General features: G+C 41.8%; 3 protein-coding genes across 3 annotated transcripts; 2 read left to right on the plus strand and 1 right to left on the minus strand.

Moving 5' to 3' along the window:
• Positions 1–797: 797 nt before the first annotated feature.
• LOC310781347 (glucose-induced degradation protein 8-B homolog) lies at positions 798–3,521 on the minus strand. The gene is made up of 5 exons (XM_083641959.1): positions 3,470–3,521; positions 2,995–3,120; positions 2,610–2,806; positions 2,314–2,511; positions 798–1,870 (listed from the first exon to the last, which is right to left on the minus strand). Exons 2-5 carry the CDS (start codon positions 3,107–3,109, stop codon positions 1,697–1,699), a joined length of 684 nt encoding a protein of 227 aa, XP_083498085.1. The 5' UTR covers positions 3,110–3,120; positions 3,470–3,521; the 3' UTR covers positions 798–1,696.
• Positions 3,522–3,804: 283 nt separating this feature from the next.
• On the plus strand, positions 3,805–6,149 carry LOC310781348 (small ribosomal subunit protein uS12-like). Its single transcript, XM_083641960.1, has 4 exons — positions 3,805–3,847; positions 4,197–4,356; positions 4,808–4,928; positions 5,960–6,149. Exons 1-4 carry the CDS (start codon positions 3,844–3,846, stop codon positions 6,104–6,106), a joined length of 432 nt encoding a protein of 143 aa, XP_083498086.1. The 5' UTR covers positions 3,805–3,843; the 3' UTR covers positions 6,107–6,149.
• Positions 6,150–8,387: 2,238 nt separating this feature from the next.
• asb14b (ankyrin repeat and SOCS box containing 14b) lies at positions 8,388–12,511 on the plus strand (the record flags this gene model as incomplete). The annotated part of the gene is made up of 9 exons (XM_083641957.1): positions 8,388–8,512; positions 8,991–9,043; positions 9,174–9,305; positions 10,170–10,328; positions 10,442–10,687; positions 10,775–10,943; positions 11,378–11,912; positions 12,064–12,217; positions 12,299–12,511. 9 exons carry the CDS (start codon positions 8,388–8,390, stop codon positions 12,469–12,471), a joined length of 1,746 nt encoding a protein of 581 aa, XP_083498083.1. The 3' UTR covers positions 12,472–12,511.
• Between the last annotated feature and the right edge of the window lie 1,446 nt (positions 12,512–13,957).

Consider the following 13,957-nt stretch of genomic DNA (forward strand, 5'->3'; position numbering starts at 1 on the left):
TGACGCTGCAATATACAGAAAGCATATGTGCCTATCGGGTTACACTAATACATAGCGAGGTGCCATCGTTGTTGCTGCTGTCCCTCGTCCTCTAGTCTAGTCTCCTCCTGTCCTGTCCTTGCCAGGTGGCGACGCGATGCCCCCTGCCCTTGCTGTTCAGGGCAGAGATGCTGCGCAGTTGCCTACCTTTCCTTTTTAGGCTATAATAAGGCCGTTCAAACTGCTACACGAATTACCAAGCGATCATTGTGTACAAAAGTCGTTCTCAAACTTTTTCACCTCAGGGACCCTAAATCCACCAACACATGGCCCCTTCCACCTAGCCCTGCCCCCTTCCTTGATGGAGCGGATGGACGTGAGGTCACAGTGACCTTGAACTTTGACCTTTGTCCACCAAAATCTAATCAGTTCATCCTTGAGTCCATGTGGAAGTTTAAGCAAAACGGACACAAATTAGACCACGGGGACCCACATTTGATAAGATCTGGTCTCAGGGTCCCACATCTGATCAGATTTTTAGCTTTTAGATATTTTTATTACAAAGTGTATGAAACCCATGAGCAAAATAGTCATACATTCTGTCATTGTGTTACTTATGGATGGAATTATAGTGAATATAAATGATCCCCATTTTTGCTGAGGACCCCCTGGACCCGTCCTGCCCCCCCAGGGGGAAAGAACAGACCATGCATTCATCACAACTTTGAGCTTCTTGTCATTGTATGTATGCTGCTGCACCATACAGAGATTTGCAGAAAATATATATTTAAAGAAATTATACTATTTGCTCAGTTTTCAAAGTCCTCTTTATTGCAAAATAATATCAGCAAAGCACATCAAATGTCGCAAAAAAGCTACTTATCCTATACCTATACATGTAAATATTCTATCTGTAAAACTGTCACCATGCCAGTGTACATGGACCTATCACATTCACATCTTTCTCAAATATCATTGTGATATTTTTTTTTATACTGAAGCTGCATTTAAGCTTACATCACAGCTCACTGGATGGTCTGAAGCATCCAAGGCGTATTGCCTTGTCTATCTTTAAAACTGCTCCCATTGTTGTAGCGTAAAAACATACATTTCTTGTATGCACATTTGTTTTCAGTGTCTTTTTGCAATGTTTCAAGCAATAGCGCAGTATGAAACTAAGGTTGCATGTAAACTTACAAAGTCACAGTACTTTGGAAGGTTTAAACATCCCAAGTATCTTTGCTTTGGCCATCGCCATGACTAGATGAAATGTGAATGTTTGAGGCAGTGCACACTGAGCCAACCATTCTCCCGCAACACCAAACTGAGCATAAATGGTCACACACAGAAAGTGAGAGCCTAATTTAGGCTTTATTCACACCCTCCCATGCCAACTTTCCCTGCCAATAGACAGAAAAAAAACCTAGTCTAACTGAAATATGCAAATGACGCATATTTAACAAACGTATAAACAAATAATAATTTTACCGAGTAAAACAATACTTGGTACTGTATGTTTGTTGTTGTTTTAGTGTGTGAAGTCTTTTTAAAATGTCAACAATCCAGTTTGCACATTCCATGTTATCAAAGTATCAAAAAGCAACCCTTACCAAAAAGAAAAGGTTGTACTGTATGAGTCAGTTTGTTGGGATATAAATACATAAAGGAAGTGTGTCCATTTTGTATGAATGCTCTGGTGTGTTTTCACTTCAGGTCCTCATTTTGGGTCTTCAATTGTTCCCTTGCTGAGGTCTGTCATTTTAGGATACTTCACTTTCTTTTGGTCCAGTTCGTTCTGAGCCCACAGTAGTAGCTTCAGGAGCTTGGCCAGTTTGGGCGTCGACTCTCTGCACTCTCTGTCTAGCACTGACTGATTCACTTCACTCCACACCTGAAACACAAAGAAATGGACATGTTAACCCTCTGTATACTTTAACATAACACCTACAAAAACAGCAAATTCTCTTACCAATCAATGTGCTATAACCAGCGGGTCCCAACCTTTTCCCACTCATGGGCCACTTGAAAATCTTGAAAAACGTTCTCGACCCACATCCGACTTTTTATTTTAACGATAAAAGGAGCTGTCCATCAGCACCACACTAATCAGAAACTAACAGTGGGGGGCTGTCTGCAATAGGCTAATTAATGAATAATTGGTTACAATTTAAATAATGGTATCATTCAACAATGGAGAAATGCATTCTCATATATATATTATTTTTTTCCCATTCAGATCATAATGTTTTGCAAATGATTTGGCGGCCCACTTGCAATTCCTTCACGGCCCCACAGGTTGGGAATGGCTGTGCCATGCTGTACCTTTAACCTCACCTTCTGTCTCTGCATCATGTTGAGCAGATCTCCAAAGGGTGACTCCTCTGGGTTGTCGAATGCCAGCAGGGCCAGTGTCCTCTCCATCTCAGTAAGACATTCCCGACTCTCCTCCCCCTGCTCCGCTAACTGGGACTGGGCGAACTCAAGAGCAGCTTCAGTCTCCCTCAGACGAATCAGCTCAATCAGATGCTGCTGCTACAGATGCAGGAGGCAGGGGAGAACAGGGAGAATGAGAAACAAGGATACACTGACACCAGAAACAGTTTGCTAGATTGAGAAGCTTTTTATTTTACCTGTAGGTGAAAGTAAAGGTAACGGTTGGTATCCAGCAGTTCGGGGTGCAGGCTGTTGATAAGTGCAATAGCATCCTGGATCTGTCCCTTCAGGATCATCTCTCTGATCTTAATCCTTTCATCTAGAGAGTCCAGGTCCACGCTCGGCTCGATCCCAGACTCCATCCGAAACTTCTCCGCTGCTTCCTTGAAGCCCTCTGTTGAATTGAAAACATGGTGGGTTGAATGAATGCATATTCCGGTCTGAACATTCTACATTCAAAATGTTATGCAAATTTTGAATTATGCGCAGAATTTGTTCATAGCCTTTCTGGTCTCAATATACAGCTGAAAACAGAAACTGAATAAGATTGCTCAAAACAAAGCCAAAGTATGTGTACTACACCTGTCACCAGGTAGTTCATGATGAGTCTGTTCATATCAGCTCTCTGAATATGAACATTGTTGAGCTTCTCCATCCACTCTTCCCTCGTAATGTCCTCCGGCTTCTCATAACTCATTATGATATATCCTAAAAAGTAGATAACATTAACGACATGGGTTGACAAGATGATCAAACGTTACACAGACTGGGTCTTTTGTATCATAGAGACATCGCAAACTCCCGTTTAATTTTTCCGAAAGTGATATGATAGCAGCACGACACCGGAAATCCAACCATACAGTTTGGGCCTTCGATAAAAACACAACACTGATGCCAGACTTTCGTCAACACAAACCAAAACAAATCCATATTGTGTCCTTCTATGCATCTATATCGAATACAAATGTCCGGACAATAGGCTACTCTAGTTTAGTGTCTCCTATTAATATGTCTCAAGAACGCCATGTTAATACAATGGTTATTTTAATCACAATACCTGAAAATTATGCCGCTATTCCCCGGCAGTAGCTAGCTAGCTAGCAGAGGTCGCACGGAAAACTCGCGATATGTCCAGAGCACATCGCCTCCTTCGTGATTGGTTAAAACGGTCATGAGCTGTATGTGTCACGCGATCGAAGAACTTGCAATGATAAGAACAGAAGGAGAACGCAGTAAATCCGCCATTTTGGGCTGAAAGAGACAGCTCTGATTAGCTGTCATGGTTCTGTACTGTTGTCCCATTGGCCAAGGAGGCGTCTTAGGCCAAAATGGCGGCACCGCTGTTGTCAAAGTAACAACAATTTAGTCCCTTGCTATCTCTGTCCCTTTCTTTTCTCTCTTCGGCACGCTTCGGAATCGGAAGTAATAGCCATGGGTGCGTTATGCCACGAGTTTTTCCTAGTTTTAATGTATTATTTTCGACGTTATTTCATATAATTGCATTCTAGGGTGTTAGATTATGTTCGGTTTTGTCTTTATTACCGAACGTTTTGGTCTTTGCCACTGGAACGTTAAGCCATTTCTGTCCAACGTGAAATCTGCCGCCACGTGCGGCCTGTAGCTGCACGGCAAGAGAATAGGAGACACTTATTAAATTTCACTCAACTCTACGTTTGGCAAACATACAGGAAAGAAGGCCGTTGTCAAATTGAATTTGTAGGCTAACGTTTACGTGTATATATATTTGTTTTGGGTGTTTGTTGTCAACTTTTCTCTTTCCACAGGTAAGTGTCGTGGCCTGCGTACAGCCAGAAAGCTGCGAAATAATCGCAGGGAGCAGAAATGGAATGACAAGCAGTACAAGAAGGCTCACTTGGGCACTGCCCTGAAAGCCAATCCGTTTGGAGGGGCTTCCCATGCCAAGGGCATTGTACTGGAGAAAGTGTAAGTATTATGATTACACTTCGTTGTTAGCCCCGTTAGAACTCTTTCGGCTAGCTAGCTATGCTACCCTAGATAGCTAGCCGAAAGAGTTCTAACGGGGCTAGAATATTGTATGCTGAAGGTTAGGGTTTTCAGGCTCCATCTGGGCCCTTCTTGATCTAACTTCTTTATCTATCTTTCAAAAAAAATAAAAATAACCTAAACTAAACTTGTACCACTGTTCCTTCAGAGGTTGTAGTTGTCATAGACTGTGTTGCATAGTTGATTGCTCTATTGCTGACAAAAATGTGTTATTGTAAGTCGCTTTGGATAAAAGCGTCTGCCAAATGACGTAATGTAATGTTAGGCATAGTCTGTTTCTAGCATCATTGTTGTTATAACATGTGACCACCTTCTATTACATATTAAAGGCAATTCACATGTAGCTAACGATGCTCTATTGTTTCTTCAGTGGTGTTGAAGCCAAACAGCCCAATTCTGCCATCCGGAAGTGTGTGAGGGTCCAACTGATCAAGAACGGCAAGAAGATCACTGCTTTCGTGCCAAATGATGGCTGTCTGAACTTCATCGAAGTAAGTTGTGGATAAAACACATCACTCATAATTTAGGGCTGGGCGATAAATCAATAGCAATATAAGCACAAAAAGTTCGAAAATGTGTGGTTGGTCGAACATTTCTCTGTTGTTACAATGCTAATTGGCAATGTATTGTATACCTGGAAAGCCTGTGTATTTCTCTGTCAAATGGTGCCCCATTTGTAAGGAACATGCATTTGTGGAATGAACAGCACAGCTGTGCATGTGGATGTAAAATGTGCCAAATCTTCTCTGCCACTACTGAACAGTGTATTCTCCTGTTTGATTCTTGTTTGGTGGATTAGATGATTGAACTCTTATCAGTAACAAGGAAGAAACAAGAAGACATATTGACAATTTTACAATTTATTCATTAACGAACAGTGAGAGCCTCAGTAGCGTGTGGGAGAACCATAAGCAGCCACAACAGTCTGGCACTTCCTCCTCATGCTGGTCACCAGCCTGGTCATACGCTGTTGGTATGTCACAAAAGAGAGAAATGCACAGGCTTTCCAGGTATACAATACATTGCCAGTTAGCATTGTAACAACAGAGAAATGTTCGACCAAACACAAATTTCCGAACTTTTTGTGTTAAGTTTATATCAGCGATTGACAATTCATCAATACAATAAGAAAATAGTTCAATATATATCCATATGTCCCTTGATTGACATTCAAACAGTCAATCAAATCCTAAAGTTCACAACCAAGCATATTTATTGCATAGCTGCAACACTCAATTTGTGTGTTTTTAATTGTTAACATTAAAATGATTACCTGTGTGCCTTGATAAATAAGCTTGTTTCAAAATAAAGTGGTTAAATATAACCTTGTTTTTCCCGGGTCTTTATTAAAAATAGGTACGGTAATTAAAAATGATCAATTATCGATATCGACTGATATGAAATATTTTATATTATCGATACATTCTTTGGCTATATCGCCCAGCCCTACACCACATGATCTGTCCGAAGCAGTGGTCTTGTTTCTCTTTACTTACAGTGAACTTCTTTTCTTCTCTTGTAGGAAAACGACGAAGTACTGGTGGCAGGATTTGGTCGTAAGGGTCACGCTGTTGGTGATATTCCTGGTGTCCGCTTCAAGGTTGTCAAGGTGGCCAATGTCTCTCTGCTGGCCCTTTTCAAAGGCAAAAAGGAGCGACCTCGCTCATAGGCTACATGTCATGACGTAAATTAAAAATAAAGGGTTAAAAAAACAATATTTGCGTGTGTTTGTCATTTAAAACATGTCTGTCAACTCACTAAACCCTAAGTGTGGTACCCTAGGTGTGATATAACTGCATTGTCATTTGAGACTTAACTTTCTTTAAGAAATGTCAAAACATCTGGGGACAAGTGGAGCAATGCCGATGACTAAAAGCACAGAGGAACCTTCGCCTTAATAACATAAATTTAAATCTCAGAGGGATGCAAACTAATCACCATAGGTGACAGTCACCTTTTTCATCCCAAAATAGGATTTCTGAGTGGTTTTATGTCTGCCCTGGTATGTCACCTTTTTCCCTCCATGACTTTGCATCCCTGCAAAGAACTGCAAGCTAGCAACTACACATGGGTGACTAATTTTATCTCAACTTAATGATTTCTGAATATATTGGCTAAATACTTTAAATTAGAAATGTACAGTTACAGTATCCAAGACATGAGTGCATAGCTTGCCTTGTAGAAAACAGAATTCCATGCTCTAGCAACATTTTCAGCAACTCCACTGTCAAAGTATTCGACTTAAATCAACAACATGTAGCTACTAATGCACCCCAAAGACAGGATAGCCACTCTGTAACCTAGGGGTGTCCAAACGTTTTTGAACGGGGGCCAGATTAGATCATGTGAAAATACCTGGGGGCCCCGAGCTGCTTCTCGCATCGTATGGGTTAAAAAAAGAATCGCACACAATTCAATTGTACTCGAATGATTTTGTTTACATCTGAAAACATTAGTTCTCTGCATTGTTTCTACTTGCTTGTCTACAAACTCTGATAGTGCTGTCATCATTAGGTGAACGGGGAAAAACCGCACACTGAACTTGCTTGATTAACCATTACTGTGTGGAGTGCCACATCATATTTTGAGAGACAAGCACTTAAAGTCGGTCTGCTGGCCGCATTTGGCCCACGGGCCGGACTTTGGACATGCTTGGTGTAACCAGAGTGAAACAAACTTGATTTATCAATGGTGTCAGTAAACACAATTATTATATATATTTGAAGAGTTCTTTTGCAAAAACAGGTATCTCCATTTGTATTTTTTATGGTTTCAACTTTCAAATTAGATATTGATGTATTTATATTGTAATTTATTTATTTTTGGTACATTTTTACTATCAATCACAACTAAAACATATTCATCTGGTAATTTTCACATCAATTACCTCAAAAATGTTTTGTATGTGCAGTACAGGGAGTATCAAACAGGTGTTTATTCATTTTAAGAATGGCATTTACCTGTTTTTGCAAATTAACTCTTCATTTTTAAAGTATGCGCTAAACGTGAGGCCAACCTGGCTGTGTTATGAGGGAACAGCCATGTGAGCTGAAATGGGGGGTGTTCCAGTGCTCAGTGGGTCAAAGCCAACCGGTGGCTGGGGTGGCCCCGTGATCAGATATTTATAGTAGGGCAGACATAAATAGTTATGTTTGGGAGCCGAGGATTGCATTGGCTCTACTGTTGTAAACGCTCCTGGTGGAATACAGCCTTGACTGAAGGTAAAACCCCAAACAAGAACATAATGCATGTAGCGAGAAAGTATTGATCAGTATAGCTCTTAAAGGCCTTGGCGTTACTATTATTTAGTGTTGCAACATTTGTACACTTTGATCCTTAGGCTTATGTTTTGTGGCTGTTGAATTTCCTTGCCATTTAGTATAATTTGAAATGTCTAGTTTCATGTCTTCATGGCATGGCCTAAACATGAATTACTACACATTGTGCTTTTTCTTCCGCTACCTTTTTTTAGTGTTATATTATATCAATGTTGCCACTGTCACATGATACCTGCAAAGCACATGTCAACTGTACAGCTATGCCTTTGTTTCTGCTATGCTGACAGAGAAATAGTGAGTCGTTATAAGAAACCTGCTCTCAGATGCTATAACGTTAAGAATAATTCAACATTGGACACAGTTGCATATAGAAAGAGTCTAGCTATATCTTTCAACTATAACTAACTATATCCTTTGTGGATTTTGATGTCATCAAGACCATTTGGACATCTAATTCAACAGAAAGCATTAAGAATAACTGCAGCTATCCTGCTTATAATGTAGCTGTTCCAGGCTCTAGTTTTACTGTTGAATGTGGAATGTCTCCCTCTTGGTATTCCAGGCTGCAAGTGCTGTGGTGCACATGGTCTTTGGGTACCGGTTGGTCATGTTTACCTTCTGCCTCTGTCCCCCCAACAAGAGACTGTGCACAGATCCTTTTTGGAGTAACAGATGACCACAGAGACAGAAGATGACTTTTACCAATCGGAGGAGGATTTGGATGAAGATGAGGCAACACAGTATATCATTGAACAGAGTCTGATTCAATACAGAAAGCTCAAAGGACTGAATCCCGGGTACTTTCTGATTTCCCTATGCTAAAATGCCTCCCACTTTTTACACTGCATATCTTGTTAATGAGGCATTTACACCTGGCGTTAACATGTGTTTTCTGTGATCAGATTGCAATCAGATTGTGTTTTATCACTTGAAATGCCAGGTGTAAACACCCCCAAAACGCATTGAAGAAGGATTGCAATCTGATCGGCCAAACCACCTCCGGAGGTGGTCAGGGATGTATTGTGTACACATTGAACACAAGTGTAAATGCAATGTGTCCTCTCAATCTGGATACAGCAACTTTATGTGGATTGAGAGGACAACCATTTCTGCAATCTGATTGCAATCAGATTGCAGAAAATGCATGTTAACGCCAGGTGTAAATGGAATCAGGCTGAAGTGATAAAATACAATCTGATTGCAGAAAACGCACGTTAACGCCAGGTGTAAATGGCCTCAATGTGATGCCTCGCTCTATGCTTTGTGTTGCTATAGTGATCTGAAAGCCAGTGAAGACCCTGATGAGATCTTCAAAGCAATCAAGGAGGGTGAGCTGAAGTGATCCTCCATGACCTTTCACAGCTGACACTGTCTTTATTCTTGCTGCCAGGAGTGCCATTATTACTCTGATCTCCTTTCCTCATGTATTCCTTTTCCTTCCATACTGTATGCATGTAGGTGATGAGGATGTGCTGAACAGACTGGCGGTGCAGCCGGAGGCTCTGTCCAGAGTCGATGAACGTGGATGGATCCCTCTGCATGAGGCCGCGGTGCAGGAGGATAAAAGGATACTGGAGATCATCTTCTCAGGTAGTCCATGTTATTTTAAGGCCTAGTAAAGTTTCCCTGCGTAGAACATCAAACTTTTGTTGCATTTTGGGGGCTTCCTTTTGCATTGCCACTCCCTCCCTGATGCCCCCTGAGCAATCCAGCTCTGCTGACTGGCTGGGGGCGGGGCATGAACATTGACTTTTACATGGTCATTTTACATGGACATTAACACACGGACACCCTCCCCCCCCCCCCCCCCCCCCCCAATTATACATCACTTAGGGACTTACTGGACAATTTACATTGATTATTGCACTTTATAATTTATCATTTGAACATTGTCTTTCTGTCTGCTCCATATTTTGTTATTGCTGTGATCACTGTGCTGCATACTGCACAAAGACAAATTCCTTGTTTGTAACATGGTTTAATCACTATAGCTATTAAAATGGACGGGATGGGTGGGCTCAGTGGTTAGAACTGTTGCCTCGCAGCAAGAAGGTGCCGGGTTCGAACCCCCGGTCCGCCCCAGTTCCTTACTGTGTGGAGTTTGCATGTTCTCCCCGTGTTCGTGTGGGTTTTCTCCGGGTGCTCCGGTTTCCTCCCACCATCAAAGACATGTATGTTAGGGTTAAGACTCCTGTCAGTGCCCCTGACCAAGGTACTGGTCAAAGAACTAGAGTTGGTCCTCGGGCGCTGCACTGCTGCTGCCCACTGCTCCTAGTTCTAGGAAGGTTCCTAGTTAGAGGATGGGTCAAATGCAGAGGATGAATTTCCCCATGGGGATAAAATAAAATAATCTTCAATCTTGGAATTCTTTGAGATGACTTTTATATGACTGTAATCTTTGAACCTTCATTACAATTCTAGCTCGCACTGACTAGTTTTGTGTTTGGGCTCCAGCATCTCGCCACGGCGCAGGCCAGTGTCGCTCTTTAAAGGGTGAAACACCGCTGTTCTTAGCTGTGGTTCACGGTCTCAGAGAGAACGCTACGTTCCTGTTGCAAAACGGTTGTAGCCCGGACCTCCAGAACGATGAGCAGGACTCTCCATTAGTGGCAGGTAAGGAATCTAAGACACTTGATCTGATTGCAAAATGCATTTCATTTTTTACTGAAATGATATTTGCTTATTATTAGTCATATTTTTCTTCTCCCCTGCTCCTCTCTTAATAGCTATTCTAAATGACCAGTATGACTTGGCCACACTCCTGCTTCGCTACAATGCCGACATAGACCAAAAAGGCCCGCTTGACCGGACAGCTCTACACGAGTCGTCCTTTTTAGGCCTGGAGAACTTTGTCTATCTGCTCCTGGAGTCTGGTGCCAACCTGAACGCATGTGACGTCAAAAGAAAAACTCCCCTGGCTTTAGCTGCACAGAATGGACATTTGAACGTGGTGGAGGTCCTGTTAACGAAAGGTAGGTAGGTAGGTACGGTAATTTTTTCAGTTCGTTTCACAACCACTAATACATGGCCTTTAAAATGTCACCGTGTTCTTCCCCTAGGGGCCCATGTGTGGTGTGAGTCGGAGTCTGGCACTGTGCTGTTCGAGGCGGCGGCTGCAGGAAACCCTGACATCATCTCCTTGCTGCTGGAGCATGGAGCAGATCCTAACACACCTCTGCACAGCGGGCACCTGCCCATTCACCGTGTGGCATACCATGGACACATCCTGTGAGCAATTTAGCCAGTTACGTCTAGTTTTCCCAGTGTTCTATACCAGAGGCTCTCAAATGTTTTTCAGCCAAGGACCCCTTACAAGATAGAAAATATACCGGGGACCCCCTCATTCTGATTTGTGATTTTGGGCTAAGCTTAATTGTTTCCACGGTAAACGTGCTTTGCTTTTAAATTGATAGGTTTATTAGATTAGAATGTAATCCATGAACCATTTTAGATTTAAAGCATACAATATTTTCGTTACACTATGAAGCTTTTGCACACACACAAAAAAAATATATATTTTTTTATTTTCCTGAAAACCTTTCGCAGACCCCCTGGCAAAGTGCCACAGAGCCCTGGGAGTCCCCGGACCCCCATTTGAGAACCACTGTTCTATGATGTCCTAACCTCAAGCACATTCTTAAATAAGGTCTCCTCTTTGACAGGGCGTTGGAGCACCTGATCCCAGCGACCAAGATGGAGGCCGTGAAGGAAAGCGGGATGAGTCCCCTCCACTCTGCGGCTGCCGGGGGACATGCCCAGTGTGTGGAGCTGCTGCTCCAAGCCGGGTACGACCCCAACTTCATGCTGCACCCGAGGGTGCGCCGCAACTACGACGACGAACGCAGGTCTGCCCTCTTCTTCGCCGTCTCCAACAACGACATTCAGTGCAGCCGCTTGCTGTTGGAGGCCGGGGCGATGGTGAACCAGGACCCCATCAACTGTTTGCAGGCGGCCCTCAGGCAGGGCAACTATGAGCTGATCAACACCTTGCTGAGGTTCGGAGCAAATGTCAACTACTACTCCCGTGTCAACACCACGCACTTCCCCTCAGCGCTGCAGTACGCCTTGAAGGATGAGGTCATGCTGAGGATGATTCTGAACTATGGCTACGACGTGCAGCGATGCTTCAACTGTCCCTATGGCGACTGCTCCCATGACTACGCCCCCTGGACGACCTCGGTCATCAAAGACATGGTGGTGAGACCAAAACGTGTCAAAACAAGTGGTGTAAAGAGTGGAATGTGGGGGAACTGGTGTGGGGGCACTTTCTTTCCAAAAATGCTTCAAGTCTTTCTCGCTCAGCGCTGCTTTGTGTGCCTGTGTCTGTTGTCTCTCTGTCTCTGTGTAGTTCTGTGAGGTGATAACGGTGTACTGGCTCAAGCACATGTCTGGCCAGGTGGTGCGCATCATGCTGGACTACACGGACCACGTCTCCTTCTGCACCAAACTCGAGGACACCTTGAGGGAGCAGAAACAGTGGCCAGAGATCTGTCACATCCAAAGTGAGAGAGCCGCACACGATCCTCCTCTAGATGAGATGTTTGTTTTGCGTGTGTTTGTGACTTGACTTCCGTGACTTTCAGGAAATGTGCGGAGCCTGAAGCACCTGTGCCGGTTGCGGATAAGAGACCATCTGACCAGTCGCCTGCGTTTGAGGTCTCCAGTGTTTATCGGCTTCCTTCCTCTTCCTCCCAGGCTGAAAGATTACCTGCGCTACAAGGAGTACGATGTCTACAGCAGGGGCAGTATGATTTAGCCCATAGCAAAAACACACAGAGCACCCAGTTTTCCTCTCAGTAATTGGGGACATTGACAATTGGCATCTATTATCTGTTTGCCATTGTTTGTTTTAGAAATTGTGCACAGTTTTTTCCAAGATTTTTTTTTAAATATGTAAAACAGCATTAATGAAGTTATGCTTCGGATTATGCTAGCTAAAATAATATTGACTAAACCATTTTTAATTATTTATTAAAAATAAAAATAAATTACATTTGTCTAAAGTCTTTAATAGTGCCTTTGCGCTGTCTGGTCTACCTGTTAACTGCAAAGTAAAATCCAATCTGTGTCCCTTTTATATTACTCAAAACATCAAGAGATGCACATAGACTAATTATTCTAAGAAATTGTTTTGGAATATTTTTTGCCTCTGCTGTGTCCTGGTGGTAAAATGGTCTATTACACTGGATACTACTCCAAAAGGTTTAAGTGCTGATAGCCTACTTGCATGAAATTTGGCTATTCATTTAATTTTATAGTCCTTATTTTGTGCTGCCTCCTGATCCGTTTAAAATGTTGCACACTTGATGATTCAGTCCCCTTGAACAACATCATAACTGGATAAGCTGCCATTAAGTTATAGTCATAAGTGTCACTGGCCATTTGTGCAAACAGCTATGTTGGTTAAGTAGGTGTAACAAATCAAATGCTATTCAGGCCTAATAAGTATGGCGTTGATAATATAAACTGTTAGGGAGGTAACAGGGCCTTAGAAAGAAATTGTTGAATAGTGAAATATGTGTCATGTTGGATAATGATAGATGCAGATTTGTAGAATAGGTTTATATTGGCACCAGCAGGGACTATACAACAATTATGAGTATGATGATTATTATTATTATTATTAATAATAATAATAGTAAGGCAGCCAAAGTGCTTATTGTTATTATTATTACATTCTTTTTTTCCTTTTTGCATTTTTTTGGCAGCCTGTAAAAGTTTGCATTATAATGTATTCTCTGATTAAATTGACCATACATTTGAAGTAGCAAATTTCAACATCTCACCAGAAAACTGAAGAAACAATAGGCCTATTATAATAATGATAATAATGGGTATTAGGCCTAATGTTGGAAACAGGTTTCAGCCTTATGGATTTGAATCAATAACTGAAGCCACCACTCCTTATAATATATTTCTAGATAACTAGGTCTATGTAAAAAAAAAAAAGCAGAGCTACTCAGTGACATTAAAAAAAATATATATATATATATATATAGCCTAATGAAATAAATCATATTGTGTGATCACTGGTGAGCAAAATATTCAAAACATCAATAATTACACATAGGCTAATTCTTATAAGAAATTGTTTTGGAATAATCTTTGCCACTTTGCTGTCTCCTGGTGGTAAAATTGTGTATTACAGTGTATACCGGTATAATTATTCGATCAAACATGGCATTATTTTGTAGGTTGGAGCAATATACCAGATCAGTTTTTTATATATATATATATATATA

Source organism: Poromitra crassiceps, assembly GCF_964638095.1.
Source record: "Poromitra crassiceps genome assembly, chromosome: 8".
NCBI classification, from domain to species: domain Eukaryota; kingdom Metazoa; phylum Chordata; class Actinopteri; order Beryciformes; family Melamphaidae; genus Poromitra; species Poromitra crassiceps.

Coding starts and splice junctions, on each gene's coding strand:
- LOC310781347 (XM_083641959.1), bottom strand. CDS start 3,109: ATGAGTTATGAGAAGCCGGAGGACATTACGAGGGAAGAGTGGATGGAG. Junction 2,807..2,994: donor CATGAACTACCTGGTGACAG/GTGTAGTACACA, acceptor TCAATTCAACAG/AGGGCTTCAAGGAAGCAGCG. Junction 1,871..2,313: donor ACATGATGCAGAGACAGAAG/GTGAGGTTAAAG, acceptor TTTGTGTTTCAG/GTGTGGAGTGAAGTGAATCA.
- LOC310781348 (XM_083641960.1), top strand. Junction 4,357..4,807: donor GGCATTGTACTGGAGAAAGT/GTAAGTATTATG, acceptor TTGTTTCTTCAG/TGGTGTTGAAGCCAAACAGC. Junction 4,929..5,959: donor GCTGTCTGAACTTCATCGAA/GTAAGTTGTGGA, acceptor CTTCTCTTGTAG/GAAAACGACGAAGTACTGGT.